Here is a 15465-nt window from a genome sequence, read left to right on the forward strand (position 1 = left end):
GCCCAGAGTGGCAGGGCTTTTGTCCAGCCTGACCAGCATGCAGGCCTGAAGAGTCACCACTCCATGTGTCAAGGACACTTGTATCTGACACTTGCTTTCAGGCACAGCAACCCTTGAAGGCACACCAAGAACTGCAGGGGCTGCGAGCACCTCACACGGCACTGGAGACAAAGCCCAGAGGACAGCTAAGTGCTAAGAACACGTGGCACCTGCTCCCAACAGGAATGCCCCCGCCCCACCGGCTGGAAAAACGCTCTGTGAGCCATCCCTTGTTTGGTTACAAAGGGGACGTGAGGGTGTAGTGTTTTTAAGGAAAATTAAGAGCAGGAGCAAAGCTGCAGCTTAGATATTAATAGCTGATACAGACAAAGCCTATGGATTGTGGTAAATGAGTATAATATTATTAGAAGATTCCAAATTCCAAACTGCAGACTCAGGCTCCCAAGCTGGGAGGAGACGATGCTGTGTAAGACGACGACCACTGAGTAATGATCATGAAGATCCCAAACTTTAACGTTATTATGGGTACTATTATTATTGTATAGGCAAAACTGCCCAGGAACTTCAGTGTTCACAGTCCCTCACTGGAGGCACCCAGCTCAGGCTGCAGTGCTTCCCTAAAGGAATCCATCCTTCAGGGTTTGTGGAAACCTCATGTCCAACGCTGTTATGCTGCCTGGCATGCGTAAGTTCTGTACAGGTTTGTAAGGTGTCTAGTATTCCTACAGACAAGGGATGGGGAAGAGGGGGTGTGTGGAGAAGGAAAAAAGGTTCAAAAGCCCAGGAACAATGTTACGTCTTTGTGAGTAAAAGACCAAAGGAAAGGTGGCAAGGTGCCATAGATTTTTTTTATGCTTTGGTTTTAAAACAGTCAAATACTGAAGGCTCCAAAATATAACTGGTTTAAATGCAAAACTGTGGCTTTTATTTCCAAACATACAATAAATAGGTCCACCACAACTAGCCTCTAACTTCATTTTACATGGAAGGATTTTAAAATTAGTTTGTGCATATTTAAAAATTAAACTTCCCTTTGCACATAATTCCAAACATAACCGAACTGCATTACACACCAGCTCATGGTCTTGGCACTGTGACACAAGCAACCAATTAGAAACAGAGCTCTGTAGCCAGGACTTGAACAAAAATTACATTTCGAATTGTTGATAAAAGATCTACCAACAATTTAATATTTTTCTGCAGTATACAAAAAACTTTAGTATGTAAATGTTGAAAAGCAAGTTGTCTTCTCTTCTGTTTCTGTAGAGACTGCAAGGTAAGTGGATTTATTAAGTGTTCACTATTTGCTATATGATACAATTTTCATACCAAAATATCTTTACTGCATAGTAACATTCCATATTTTCAAATGCTAAAAGAGATTAGATGCAGTCTTTTTATTTTATCCCTCATCACTGAATTTAAAGACATTTTTAACCGCATCTCTGTTTCATCACAGTGCAGAAGGCCCTTAATATTTCAAGGATTTATTCAGTCATATTTTTAATACAAAAGTAGAGGCTGAGGAAAAGCCAGAGTAGTCTATACACAATGCACAATCTGTGTACATTCTGAAGCTGTACCTCTTCAAGAACTAGTTATACACTCTTCAAACAAATCCCTTTATCCAGCAATTCAAAATACTTTAGATCAGAAGTTTTATATTAGAATCAATACAATATATGCATATAAATACATTTATACCCTTCGGTTGCTAAACAACCCAGATGGCTGCGAGGATGACCTGAAATGGTTCTCCGTTGGCCTGGGATACCAAATTATGTCGGCAGCTAACTGTTAACCAAGAGAGTCACAGTAAGTAATGGATATCTCTGCACAAGGTAGGTGTGCCACAGCATCAGTTAAGACTAGAAATACCAGGTGACATCCTGGCCCCTTCAACAGGGCAGGATTTCAACTTTTGTGAGATGCAACACACAGGCAACATTTTTTCCCTCTGCCGACGCTCCGTTCATAAAAAGTCTCAGCAGAACAAAAACCCAAAAAATACAACAAACCAAAGCAAAGGTTTTAAAGCTGCAAGTTTCCAAGACAGGTGCTGCAGCTTTCAAGAACAAAGTAAAAGTTTTATAATTAAAAAACAAGGAAAAAAAAATAACAAAACCCAAACCAAAAAGCAATGTGCAAGTGTGAAACTCAGAAGACGATAGCAGGGATCGATCTACACCTCGGTTCAGGCTGAAACACGGAACCCAAAATGCCTTATGGAAAAACAGTTCTCACTGCAAATCTCATCTCCAGCTGAGGAGGGTGTTTGTGTATCTGTATAAAAACACCCCTGCTCCACCCAAGACAGCCTGGGCAGCAGCTCGAGGGTTCCAAAGCCCAGGTGGTCCCAGCCCCTGGGAGGGACAGAGCCACCTGCACCGACTCCCCACAGCCCCAGAGGTGCTCCAGGGGCTGGCCCAGCAGTGGGCACTGCTGCAGCAAGAAGTGTTCTCAGTGTGGCTTCTGAAAGGACGCAGAAATGTTGGCTCTCTGAGTATCCTCCAAAGGTGCTAGAGGTTTTAAGTTTGAAGCGTTTCTTCCCACAATGCCAGGTATACAAATGTGTATCTTTTTAAATAATATTGCACATAAAAATCATCTTAAAATTTGTAGTGAAAGCAGGGTTGAAGGACAGTGTTTTCCAAAAGAGAATAAAAAGCTACCTGTACATAGTAAGTTTTAATTTAAAGAACGCCAAGATTATTCAAAATCTAAGCACATAATACTGACAGAAAAACGTTAAATTGCACAATCTACATATAAATTAATTTGTAAATACTTAAAAGTTTTTAAACATTGAATAACCTCGATTTCACAAATCAGCTAGGTCACTGTCAAAGGATCAACTTACTGAGTTAGAAGTACTTTCCCCCAGAAAAAAACAGAAACAAAAAGATTTGCAGTCTCAGATGAAGCATTGGAAAGTTAAAGCATTTCAGCTCAGAGGTAGTGCGAAACACATCCAACTAGAAGTCCATTATATTTGAACTATGATGAAATAACGTAGTAAAATGTAGAAAGACTATAAAATTTACAAAAATAAATAGTTCTGAATGCTTTAGAAAATGCAAGAGACTTTGTTGGTACGTGTCTTGATCTGCTTTTCTGACCAAAAGAAAGCAAAGCGTGCCTCATTTTTAAAATATACCCATCTCTAGTAACGTGTCTGCAATCCACACAATCTAACTCTGCAACTTGACAGATGCCAGCTTGGCATAGACTCTGATATTAAAAATAAAGTGGAGGCTTTGTAAAAGATCACCTCATATGAAATTTGCTTTGCATGTAAATTCTTCTGTCAAATTAAAAATTGCACATAAAAAAGTTTATTGAAAGAGGCATGAGGGGTGATGAGGGTTATGTGCCCATTGTTCCACATACACCCTGGAAGGAAAATGATGATTGCACAGTTCTGATAAATAAATTTTTTTTAAAAAAATCTGCCACTTTTTTGGTTTATAAGTTTTGGAATTATTTAGAAAATCCTACTATGGACAAATTATTATTTAGTTTGCTTTTTAAAGAATTCTTTACAACTTTTCCAGTGGCTTTTATCCTGAAACCAAATGAAAGTGGCAGTTTAAAAGTATCTTTGGGTAAAACAAGTATCAGGATCCAACCAGAATTTCCATGATGTGGTCCAACTCACTCAGATCTGTTCTACATATCTGAATGTTGTTTGCTGAAGAAGAATTACAAGATGGAAAGGTTTTCAATGGTTCTTCTGTAGCAAGAGATGGTGATCTGGGTGGCATTAGTGGAGGGCAACAGAAGTCTGAATCATACATTGAAGTGTCAATATCTTCAAAAATGTCATCTATTGCCAAATCCTTCAAGTAACTGGTTGAATTTGAAATCTCAAAGGAACCAAACACGCATTCAGCTCCCTTCAAATCCTGTCTATCATCTTCTAGTTTCAGACCAGTATTTTCTGGAAACTTTGGCTGGTCATCTCCAGTAGGAACCAGACAAGTAGGTGGGCTGATATCTTCTACAAAGTCTAAATCCTTCAGAATAGATGAAATAGCAGATGACATGTCATCGTCTGAAACGATCAGCAGGCTGTTTTCAATGGGGTCTTCCACAGACCGCAGCTCACAACAGTGAGACTCTTGCTGACCAATACCAGAAGGCAACTGAAGGGCAATCCCAGGTGACTCCATCCCTGTGTAGCTGTGAGAAGCAGGAGCAATGCCAGGGCAGATATTCACTGGCTGCTGGTTACTCTCTTGCCTCATCTCCTCCTGGATCTGCCGCACGGTGTTGGCGATGAGGACAGAGCGGTGCAGGTTCGGCTCCACCAGCATTTTGTACGTCTGTAACTTGGTGAGGCACATGTTGAGCACCAGCTGCCTCTTGAGTGGGTATGGCAGACTTCGACTGGAATCAAAGGCACTCGAGAGACCAGCCATGTTCTCCTCATAGTCACTCAGCTTGCGCTTTAGGCCTCTCCCCAACATGAACCTGGAAGACAGAAATTATGAATAACCCCGGGCAGGCCCAAGAGACAGTTCTGAAAAGCTTGTCGTGTAAGACGTATTGGTTAACTTAAGACTTTTGATGTCACAGAACATCAAGAGACGGAATGAAATCCTACGCAATACTACTTCCATTGACAAGATACACTTTCCAGCTATATTGTTTAATGGCAACTTTTTTTCCTAAACAGAAGACACGGAAGAAATACACTAACTCTTTTTTAGAAAGCTACGTACTTCTAAGTATATCTGACTGTCCACATGAAATAAAATAGATGCTTATATTAAGGATCAAACAACTATACAGAATATTTAATCACTTCCATTTTAACATTCATTCTTGGGTACATCAGGTAAGATTTCAAAGCTAGTTTACAACACCCATTTCGATCTCATTAAGGCATTCTAATGTCTTGCCCAGTGTCCCTGAGAACTCTCTATAGGAATGATTTTTCTCCTTTTTCTTTGGTGACCCAAAATTGTTTTATAGCAAGACCAACAGCAGGGCCTCCCATGGGATCCTTATATCCATTCCACAGCTTGGTAGTTTGGTTAAATGATAGGAGGAAATCTGGCTGGGCCACTGAGCTCACAGAAACACAATCACTGCTCGTGGCTGCTGGTTCACAACCTGCTACTGACCTAAGTAGCCTAAGCCATCAACTTCATACTAAGAACATCCGGCAGGAAGCTAACAAACAGCATTTTAAAGGTGACCAATTTTGGTAAACAGCTAGGAAAAAAAAAATATAGAATTTAGTTGCGTTCATTCTGCTTTGTGTGCTCTTGCACTGAAATACAGTAGGTCTAGAACAATGTAGTACAAAAACTGTACACACACACACATCTAAAATGTAAGTGATCCAAACAAATACCTGCTTGGATACTTTGCAATTACCATCCCAAGTGTGAACTGTTTTACTAGGGACAACAAGCCCAATGCAATCACTCATATAAACTCAGAAAAGGAGTATACTGTGCCCAGAAACACTGCTAAAATCTCAGTTACACACATTCTAAAGTGTCTGTGAATACAGACACCTCAGTCCCAAACAACTAAAAAAAATTAAGCAATCATAAATTAGACACCAGTGGCAGATTAGGGCAGATCCTTCACACACAATGATCCAGACCCTGCGTGCTGCCGAGGGCCTCCCAACTTCCTTTTCATGTGAGCACTGGATACTGCCAGCAATAGCTCAGCTGATGGCCGCAGCTGCCAGCTGCTAGCCTGTTGCTAGACTTTTGGGGACAAGGAGAAGGCAGCAGGATTAAGCCTCTTTTACTTTCAGGATTTCTCCAGATTTGCAGGAAGCACGGCAGGGCTCCATGGCTACATCCATCTGCCCAGACAAGGCTGTTGGAGAACTCAGCTACTCTGGAGGAACAGAAAGCAAGCAAGCAGTGCATCCTCCTCAGCAAGACACACAAGAGAAAACAGACAGCAGCTACAGGAGTTTAACTGTCAGACTTCTCAATTGTACGCACTTTTTTTTTTGAAGGACATATCTGGATGAAATTCAACTTGTCCTATGACTGCATCTTTACTTAGGAGGGAGTAGTCTGGCCTATCATCAGTTCACTAACATAGTCACTCTTGAAACAGCAACAAAGTTTAATTACTTGCAATTTTACCAGTGCTGCAATTTCTTAACTTTGGAACTCTGTTTTTCTCCAAAGTTTTCTGCTAAACTGCCACAGCACCAGCTGAATCTCTTTAAAAACCAGCTGTCTGGATGTGCTGTGCCTGTTCACCTGGGTCATCTTCCCACACTGATCACCTATTGTTCTCTCTCTCTCCAGCACCCCACTAACAGCCAGTACCGAGCACTCCATTACAACAAAATCAGAACAAATCTGGATACAAACTTCAGGAACAAAATATAATAATGAAGTATTCTGGGGAGGCAGTGTCTGTGTCAGGCATCCTCAGTCAAACTACTGAAAATACTGTCAATAACTGATAATTTTTGACACAATCTATGGAAAAATCACAATTATGCAGGACAAGTAGACTGTTGCTAAATATACCAACTCTCATCATGAAGACAAGCATTTATGCAAATCATAAAAGACTCACAAAATTGTGAACTCTCCATTTTAAGTAGCATTTAAATGTTGTGTACTACCTAAGGCATTACCTCATAGCATCACTATAAGAACAAAAATTATGCATCAAAAAGGCTATTCCTTCACTAAGCACCATCATTCCCATGTACTGCCCACTAGTGGGGTTTTTCTGTTTGTTTTGTTTTTATTTTTTTTTCTCTCAATTAATTAAACAGACCAAAATTTACACCCATAAGGGAATGAAGTTATGACCACGCAGGAAACAGCAATTCTGACATTTCATACATTCAGAATGTTTGATTTTGATAGTTTACTGCTTTTAGTATTTTTTTTGAAATGTACATTTACACTTTGTTAGGCACACAGGACATACTATTCTTATCTCTTTGAATTATATAAATAACATTAATTCCTAACATCTCAAAAATGTGCTAGTATTTAAATTCTGTAAGCAAGCTTAAAGAGCAAGCAGACTATGATATGCAAGGATGTATAATTTCACAGGAACAACTTAAAATGACATGTTTTACTTTTCAATTCAAACAGTAGTCTAGATAGACTAAATACTTCATGCTCATATAGGCAGACACCCTTCTTTTCATTCCTTAAATTTCCTTCATAAAATTTGTCCCAGAGCATTTAAGAAATATGTAACAATGCTCCAGCATGATAGCGCTTGACTATAAAAATGAAGTGCAAGAAACACTATTTGCTCCAACTTCAAAATGTTTCTACTTAATGTACTCCCCACTCTCAAGATGTTTTTTAAAATACACAAACATAGTACTACCTTACATTTTAGAAACTATCTAAATTTGTTTTTTTTTTCCTAACAGGAAGGATCCCTAACTCTTCCTCCAGGAGCTAGATGACTTCAAAGGTTACACAAAAATTTGGAAAAGGCTAATAAAAACCAGAGTACCATTGGTACAGGGGATTTAAAAATTACTAGTGTCATGGTTGCTACAGGAGACATTAAATTTCAGTTCTTGTCAAACACACTCAGCTGCTGACCTACAAAAGACACAAAGCCCCTTTGTTACCAGCTAATCTACATTTTATCAGGCGTTTTGCTTTACTTTCTAACACAAGAATTTCTGACGGGATCAGATCCTTAACAAACTATTGTGTATTTTCTGAGTAGCTTGTTCTTCTGTAGTGCTGCGCATCGACATCTCACCCCAAACCCAAAATTCAGTCAGATGCTCTCTTTTGCAGCATTACTTTGCAGCAGAAGATGCTGATGGCATTATTTAATTATGCAATGCTTACTCTAATTTTTGGTAGCAGGGCAAACAAGCAGCTGTGCACACACGAACCCCCAGAGCCCAGACGAGGAGCAGTGTCAGCCCTTCCATCAGCTGACACGAGGGCACAGCCAGCTCAGAGGAGCACAATCTGGGCACACTAAAGCACAATGAGTCTCCAGAAACTGCACTCTCCTTATTCCAACCTAATTCCAGGAACCTACTCAGATCTCAAAAAATTGGATCAAGTAGCAGGATTTTGGGATGTGCCAATCTGGTAACTCTATAGTTTGTAAGTAAATAAACTGAATAAAAATTAAAGTTTATGCCAATTTCAAATGTGAGGTCTGTACATAGCTGTTCAATTAAAAAAGGAGCAAGCTCTAAGTCACCCTCTTCTTGAACTTGAAAAAGTTCCACAACAAATTTTTTTTTTTCGTTCAGATGACCTATTTTAGAATCTTTTGTCATGAAAAAAACAGGAACAATGAGGAACAACACATCTCAATTTTTTTTTCTGGCATTTTCTCATTCTCTCTCATTATAGTAATGCAAACTGAGCCACAGGCTGTTTATGGCAGAATGCTTTTTAAATTAATTTTTCAGATATAGAGAAAAGAAAGCAAAGTGAACTCAGTATTTGGGAGTACCAAACTCTCTATTCACATGACTGAACTACAGTGGAGTCTACAGAGAAATTCTGCCCTGACAGCATGTTCCTCAGTTCCTTCCAGTCCTCCATGGAGGACATTTCATAGCAACTCCTCCCTGCTAAGATGGGAAGAAGCATCCAAGCACTGTAATCCTACACCATACCAGGGTTTGAAAAAACTTGGGAGGGAAGAGGCACATCCCTGGTTGGCAAATCCACACAATACCAAACAAACAGGCCTGGTCAGGGTGCAGCTACTCAGAAGAAACATTCCAGGCTACCAAGAAAAATTCACATTGCAACGTGTTGAGGACAATACAGGGCCCGTGCCACCATTTCAGCTCCATCTGTCACAGGGTCTGACAGTGCAGCTGTCACTGACACATGGTTGGGAAGTACAGCTGGGAACACTCTCAAGGAATAATGCAACATGTGAAAACCCTCAATTACTTCTATCTGGGCAAACTACTACTTAAAAACTTTTTTGGAAGATGAGGGAGAAGAACTGAAGAGCAAAGTTAAACAATGTTTAGAACTCAGGACCTCACAGAGCTTTAATTTTCAGCAGAGAAGAGCTTCACAAATAATGAGTGTATCAAACACAACTGCCATGGTTAGTATTGTCTGAACATGAACTTTCCATGCACAAAACAAGCACTGTAATCAACTACACAACAGTTATTTATTTACCATTAAATATGTTTAAATAGCAAGATAATCAATAAAGTACTTGGCCTTCACTATGCAGGTAAATATAATTTAATTCATAGTGGTTCCTTTTGGCTTTTCTTTTTAGAATATTATTGAATTCAGACTTGCTCGATCCTTTCTGTACAGCCACATTGTTGCATTTTTCAGTCCACGACTGTCTCAAAGTGAAATATTACTTTTTCTTACAGGACAAAAATACCAGCTTTGCAGATGTGTAAGCATCTCATGAGTGAAAGCTGCCTGTCCAGTTTGCAGTAATGCAACTTACGTATTAAAATCAAAATTAGAGACTCCTTGCTATTGTAATTTGGGCAATTCCCTTGCAAAGTCTCCTTTGTCTCACAACTGTAGAAACCATATAAGAGTAAAGACAGACAGAAGTCTCTCTGGGCTGTAGACTTGTGCTAGTGACTGACCAAAGATGGCTGATAAGCTGGTGTCCTGCCCTCCCCTCTCTTCCACGGACACATCTCACAAGCACACATCTATCTGCAGGAAGTGCAAAGGAAGACAAACATCCCACAGTTACGGCTGTTTCCCAGAATTATTTGATGTATGCTGCACACTATTTCTGATTATAATGCTTCCCCTACCTGACACACATTTTAGCTTAGGCAACACAACTTCATGAATAGTTTTAATTAAGTGCTGGACTGGCTATTGGCTTATATTTCACGTAGAAGAAAGTGCACAAGAAAATGGAAAGGCTGAAGGTGCAGTTAACAGACACAGCACAAATCCCCTCCTCCCATCTGGGCTTAGGGCTGATCACTTGGACATGCCTTACATAACACCATAAGCTGTCAGACCACACAGAACAGTGCCTCTGATCTGGGGTCCCCAGCAAGCGCTGGAGATCCCCACACAGCATCTCAGCTGTTACCAAAAGCAAGTGAGGGGAGGACTAAATGCTTTAGGAAACACCAAAGTAAAAAGCCATTTGGACCTGAAGACACTTTCAAATATACAAAAATGTGTTTAAGTCCATTGGCACCCCACCCCCCCTCTCAGCCCTGCCCCAGTTTAGCCAAGATGAGTAACTGCTGGAGAAGGCACAAGTGACTAAAAGTGTGCATACAGGGAGGAGCGCAGTCCTACAGGCTTACTCCCATACCTAAACTCCTATGCAACAACTTCTTCACAGGAGTCAGAAATCACCAGAAAACAGCAGGTCAAAGAAAGGAGACTTAATGTCAACTTTTTAGTCAACAAATCTTGACCTATAACACACCCAAGTCTGGTACAAAGTAACTGGAACACAGAACCAAGATATACTACTGTTCAGACTCAAGAAACCCCAACAAAAACAACAAACAAACCCAAAACCAGACACACACACCCCAATCCTGAAAACAAAACAGAGAAAGAATCCCACACCTAAGGATTTCCCCACATTTTGAAAGAAAGATTAGCCTGAATAGCATTCATTAGGTATAGGAAAGGAACAAGAGGAAGACTGAGTTTAGCAGAGAATTGTTCTGGAATTAATAACCTTCCCAGTGTAATTCACTATGTGTGGAAGTAGAGAATAAAACTGCATCATACACAAATATTGTAGGAGCTGAAATGATGTTTAGGAAGCACTTGGAAGTTTTACCTTGATTTAGAAGTTAGTTTGAAACCCCCCACAACACCCTGCTTATGTTATGTCTAACTGGATCTGGAAAATTCCTGCACTTAAGGACATCTTTCTAAGTTCCTTACTCCCATTTCATTTCACAAAGCACTGATAAGAGCTTTCCTTTACAAACTATGGCAGCTAAGTTTCAGAGCATGACATTTCACTCTGGAGAAGGAACTCCTCTGTTAGGATCTGTACCTTCCACATCTAAAACAAATAGATCCAGGCTGTTCCCAAGAGTAAATGAACCACATTCTTAGCAGCTGATATCTAACGCTAGAGTATAAGGGAGAGCTGCTGAGGCAGCTCCAGTGTTCCAGTGCTCAGTAGAGAAACTTTCATCCTTAAAAAACCCCAAACTAAACCACTATCACTCTTGTCTGTCACTTGTGTATCTCATTCCACATTTACTAACAAAGCTCACATATATATTTTCATGACAATGTGTTTAGCAAAGTTTTTTCCAGGAATTTTGGGTGGATTTTTTTTTTTTAGTGGAACAAGGGCCTGGAATAATTTAAACTAAGGATCAATAGTAGCTGGCAAAAGCTAATACATGATCAAGAGTTACTAAACCTAGAAACTCCCATAGTAAAACAAAACTATAATTAAATGAGAATATAAAGCACTCATAAAGGAAACAACAAGAACCAAACCACCACGGTTCCACCAAAGCATCTCACTGGAGAGACAAAGGATCAACAGATCTGCAAATGCAATGACACACCTCTTCACAGCTTGTTCTAGTCAACTGAACAGTTCTCAATCCATTTTCCTTACCCTGCTTGCTTCAAATAGAGATACTGGATGCATTCACCTACATAACACTGACACGTGTTTTAAGAGTTACAGCGATCTAAAAGATCCACTAATAAAGGAACTTATAGCTTATTAAATATTAGAAACTGGCACGCCCATACTTTAACAGAAAAAAACGGACCATTAACAGTAAAAGCAAACAAGAAAAAAAGCTCTTCTCCTGATAGAGGACTGTGCATTTATTCTTTCAGTTACCAAATCAGAAATCACTGAATTTTCTCTTGTAGCACACAACTTTACTTCAGTATCCCAAGGGCCACCTTCTCACACGACAAGATTGTAACACTCAATTTTAGCAGCTGAACAGTGAATTTCACTGTAAGATTTAAGCCTCAGTTAACCAATTTCCAAGAAAAATGGGATCTTACAGCAATATGCTTTGTTGCATTGTAATAATTCCCCCTTATAAAAAATGGTAATGGAAATTCAGAATGCTCAAGCCAAAGAGTTTATACTATCCAGTAAGTCTAAGCACCTCACTTTATATTACATATCCCGTTTTTAAAAGACATATCTCAGTTTACCATTCTAATCCACAAATAACATCTGCAGCCCATTATCAGAACGTGCCCTATGCCCAAAAGATACAATTTCATAAAAACATACAAGTACTTACCCTTAGAAAACAGAAAGGAGTCCAGGCAGGAAGATTCTGGATTTTGCATAAAGCGTCGTCATCCAAGAGTCTTGAACTATCCCAGAGGCCAAGCCATCCACCGAGGTAGGATGAGGCGACTTAAGAGGAAAAACAAAACCAAACCAGAGTACTGAATTACGATGTGGTGGTTTTTATTTTTTTAAACCAGAAGTATTAAGCACACAATTCAATACAACTTTTTAAATCATTTGTGCTAAATTCTATTAAAACAGATAAACATGGGTAAAACCCCCTAAAGTTCATGAATACACTGAAATAAGAGGACTGAACAGTTTCACCTGGGAACACATAAAATGAGGAAATTATCTTTCATAAATTACAGAATGCTGATCCTCTAACTTTTAGGCTTTAGGATAAGGATTTGCACTGATATTTCTTCAGGTTATCAAACACTAATTTACAATTGTATTCATCTCCAAAATCACAAAATTAGGAGAGAGAATACAATGCACTGTGAAGAACTACATTTCAGAATTATCTCCTAACACTTACAGGCTGCAAAAGCAGTTAAGATTTTAATTTAATTTCCCAATATTCCTCTATTTCAGCATATACAAAACCAGCATGAGAAGATATGTGACAAGGTGTCCTATGATTGTGTCTAATATTCCGTGTGGCACCATTTCCATCAAAACCCTAATATAATCATGGATTAACTCAAGGCATTGGAAACTGGGAAATATGAAAAGGCTGAAGTGACAGTAAACTATGCACTAGGCTAGGAGATGTGGAGGGAATTGCATGATCCATGCTCTTGAGGTCTCACCTCCACCTGGAGAATCAAATAGTTGTGAATTCCAAGAATTAAAGCCCTTGCAGGGGCTAACAGCCTGCAGCCAGGATTGGATGTGACATGCCTGTTTGTGCACATCACACACACAGACACCTGACCCAGCTATGGCAAACTGCCTCACAAATGCACCACAGGAGCAAGGATCAGTACTATCCAGATAAACACAGTCCTTCATGATCAAAAATCAAGAGTTCATACATTATTTCACGAATCTTAAAATAATACATAGTGAAAGGCAGTCTTACATTCAGACAGACGGGCAAGTAAACGCCTACAGTGCATCTTACATAGCAACTCATAGCCTGATGCTACCAAAGGGCTCCTCCGCTTACAGAAGCTTGGAACTGTAAAGATGCAGCAAAACAGCAGTAAAATGCCCGTGACCTAAGCAAGCCAAACCTAACCCACAGCAACAAACACATTAACATCTCCCTCCTCCTCCTCCTCCTAAAAGCTGACTTCTTTCCCAGTATAAGGAAATCCATGCTATCTGTAAATAATAATAATTTTTAAAAAAGCCCCAAACAAAGAGACAAACGAAGATTCATAACCTATTTGCTCTGAAACAGCAGACTTCAGATGGTCACTATTGAGGTTCATTAAAGTGTACTGGCTAGGTCACAGACAGAGGTGTGCAGTCACTGCATTTTCTATTCACTGAATATAAAAAACACATGTTTTAGAATTTTAGGGTTTTTTTAACGCTAAAACAACTTCACAAAGCTAACAAGCATACTAAAATGTTGAGAAGTTTTAGATTTTAGCACCTTAGTTAAGAAACCCCAAACCCAACAAAATTAGAACCACTGGATAAAAAAATAGTACTGTTACTTGTATTTTAGAAGTCCAATATTTTGCTAGAAGGAGATCAAGTCAAGAAGTTTTCAAATTTAATTTCTTTATTATATACTTCAAAGGATTCCTGCAGAAGTAACTGTGGAAGTTGTGACTTTTGCCCTGTATGATTTCACACTGGGATGAGTGTCAGGAAGAAGTACAGAGGTAAGGTTATTAGGTTTAGTTTTTACAATCTGTTAGGAAAAAAAAAGACAACTATAGAAGACACAGAGTAGCTGTACATCACTATGAATTGTATGTCTAGTGGATTACTTTTTGTTTCTTCATAAACGCACCCCATTTAGGACCTGTTTAGGGGTAACTTTAGAATTTTGAGATTACAGCATCATTTCAATGTTAATGGTATTTCCCCCATTGCAGCTAAATGCCTGAACGACAGAATTTTAGCCACATCAAAAATAAAGTGGAAAATTACTGCGTAACGCTCCTACCCATGCTTTTAGAAACTAGCATTCCAACACAGTTTGAAAAATTCCAGGCCTAACTAGGGCAGAAATTATTAACTGTACCTATCTGCGAGCTTAATCTGCAATATGCATAAAAGAGACCAATTTTATGCTCCTCCACTCCTATCCACCTGCTGGTAGCCCAGACTAACGCGCATTTACTGAGCCAAACAAAACCTGCTGTTAAAAATGTAACTGCAGCATATACATAAGTCGCAACTACCAAGGGGCAGCGATCAGGAGTGCCAGGATGGAAACGCTGGGATTCAGGGAAAGCCCTTTCCTGCCGCCCTCCCGCAGCCGCTCCCACGGCTCCTGCCACCATTTGGCCTTTGTGGAAGGAGTGTCGGTGCTTCCTGCCGGCGTCCCGCCTCCCCCCCCCTCACAGCGGCCGTGGGCAGCGGTAACCAGAGACAACCTTGGGCTTCCCGAGCTGCGAAAAGTTACACTCCTCCCCCTTCCTCCGCCCGGCTCGCTCAGACCCCGGCCGGGCTAATTATAACTGCGCGAACAACTTCCACCGCCGGCCGCGCTCCGGGCGCTCCCCCCGCGCCCAGCCCAGCTCCCCGGGGCCGCCGTGCCCGCACCCCGGCCTCGCTGTGCCCCCCGCACCCAGCTCAGCTTCCCGGGACCGCCGTCCCTCCGCACCGCGCCGCGCAACCCCGGGGCCCGCCGTCCGCTCCACCTGTCCCTGCTGTCCCCTCCTCTCCCACCGCACCACCGGGTGCCCCCCCACCCCTCACCGGCAGAGCCCCCCCCCCCCGCCCCGTCGGGGCTCCCGCCGCGCCCGCCTTGGCCTCTCGCCGTGCCCGGCCGTCACCCCGCGCCCGCCGCTGCCCTCCCCCTGCCCCCGGTTCTCAGCCCCGCGCCCTCCCGCCGCCTCCCGCCGTCTTCCGACCGGCGCCCCACCTGGGAGCAGAGGAACCCCCGTTCCTTCGCAGCCGGCCGAGCTCCCTCCCTTCGGCGGGGCTGGGACTCCGGCCGGGAGGAGGCGGAGGCAGCGCCACCCCCGCCGGGCCCCGGCAGCCTCCGCCCCGCCCTTCCCTCCGCCCGCGGCTCCCGCGGCGGGGCGCGCGGGGGCGCTGCGCGCGGCGCGCGCGCCA

At 41.5% G+C, this 15465-nt stretch overlaps 1 protein-coding gene across 7 annotated transcripts; it reads right to left on the reverse strand.

Annotated features, from left to right (window-relative positions):
• Positions 1-899: 899 nt before the first annotated feature.
• On the reverse strand, positions 900-15386 carry LOC121673774 (SERTA domain-containing protein 2-like). 7 transcript variants are annotated; one of them, XM_042047471.1, is made up of 6 exons: positions 15272-15386; positions 13890-14030; positions 13610-13715; positions 13304-13402; positions 12224-12342; positions 900-4473 (listed from the first exon to the last, which is right to left on the reverse strand). In XM_042047471.1, the coding sequence occupies exon 6, from the start codon at positions 4467-4469 to the stop codon at positions 3618-3620; it is 852 nt and encodes a 283-aa protein (XP_041903405.1). In that variant the 5' UTR covers positions 4470-4473; positions 12224-12342; positions 13304-13402; positions 13610-13715; positions 13890-14030; positions 15272-15386; the 3' UTR covers positions 900-3617. The 7 variants fall into 7 exon arrangements, with proteins under 7 accessions (XP_041903405.1, XP_041903403.1, XP_041903406.1 ...); XM_042047469.1 differs by having other exon boundaries at positions 13890-14089; XM_042047472.1 differs by lacking the exons at positions 13610-13715; positions 13890-14030.
• Between the last annotated feature and the right edge of the window lie 79 nt (positions 15387-15465).

The sequence above is a fragment of the Corvus kubaryi genome, unplaced genomic scaffold (assembly GCF_017639235.1).
Source record: "Corvus kubaryi isolate FWS band 111438036 unplaced genomic scaffold, C.kubaryi_AGA036_p1.0 66, whole genome shotgun sequence".
NCBI classification, from domain to species: Eukaryota; Metazoa; Chordata; class Aves; order Passeriformes; family Corvidae; genus Corvus; species Corvus kubaryi.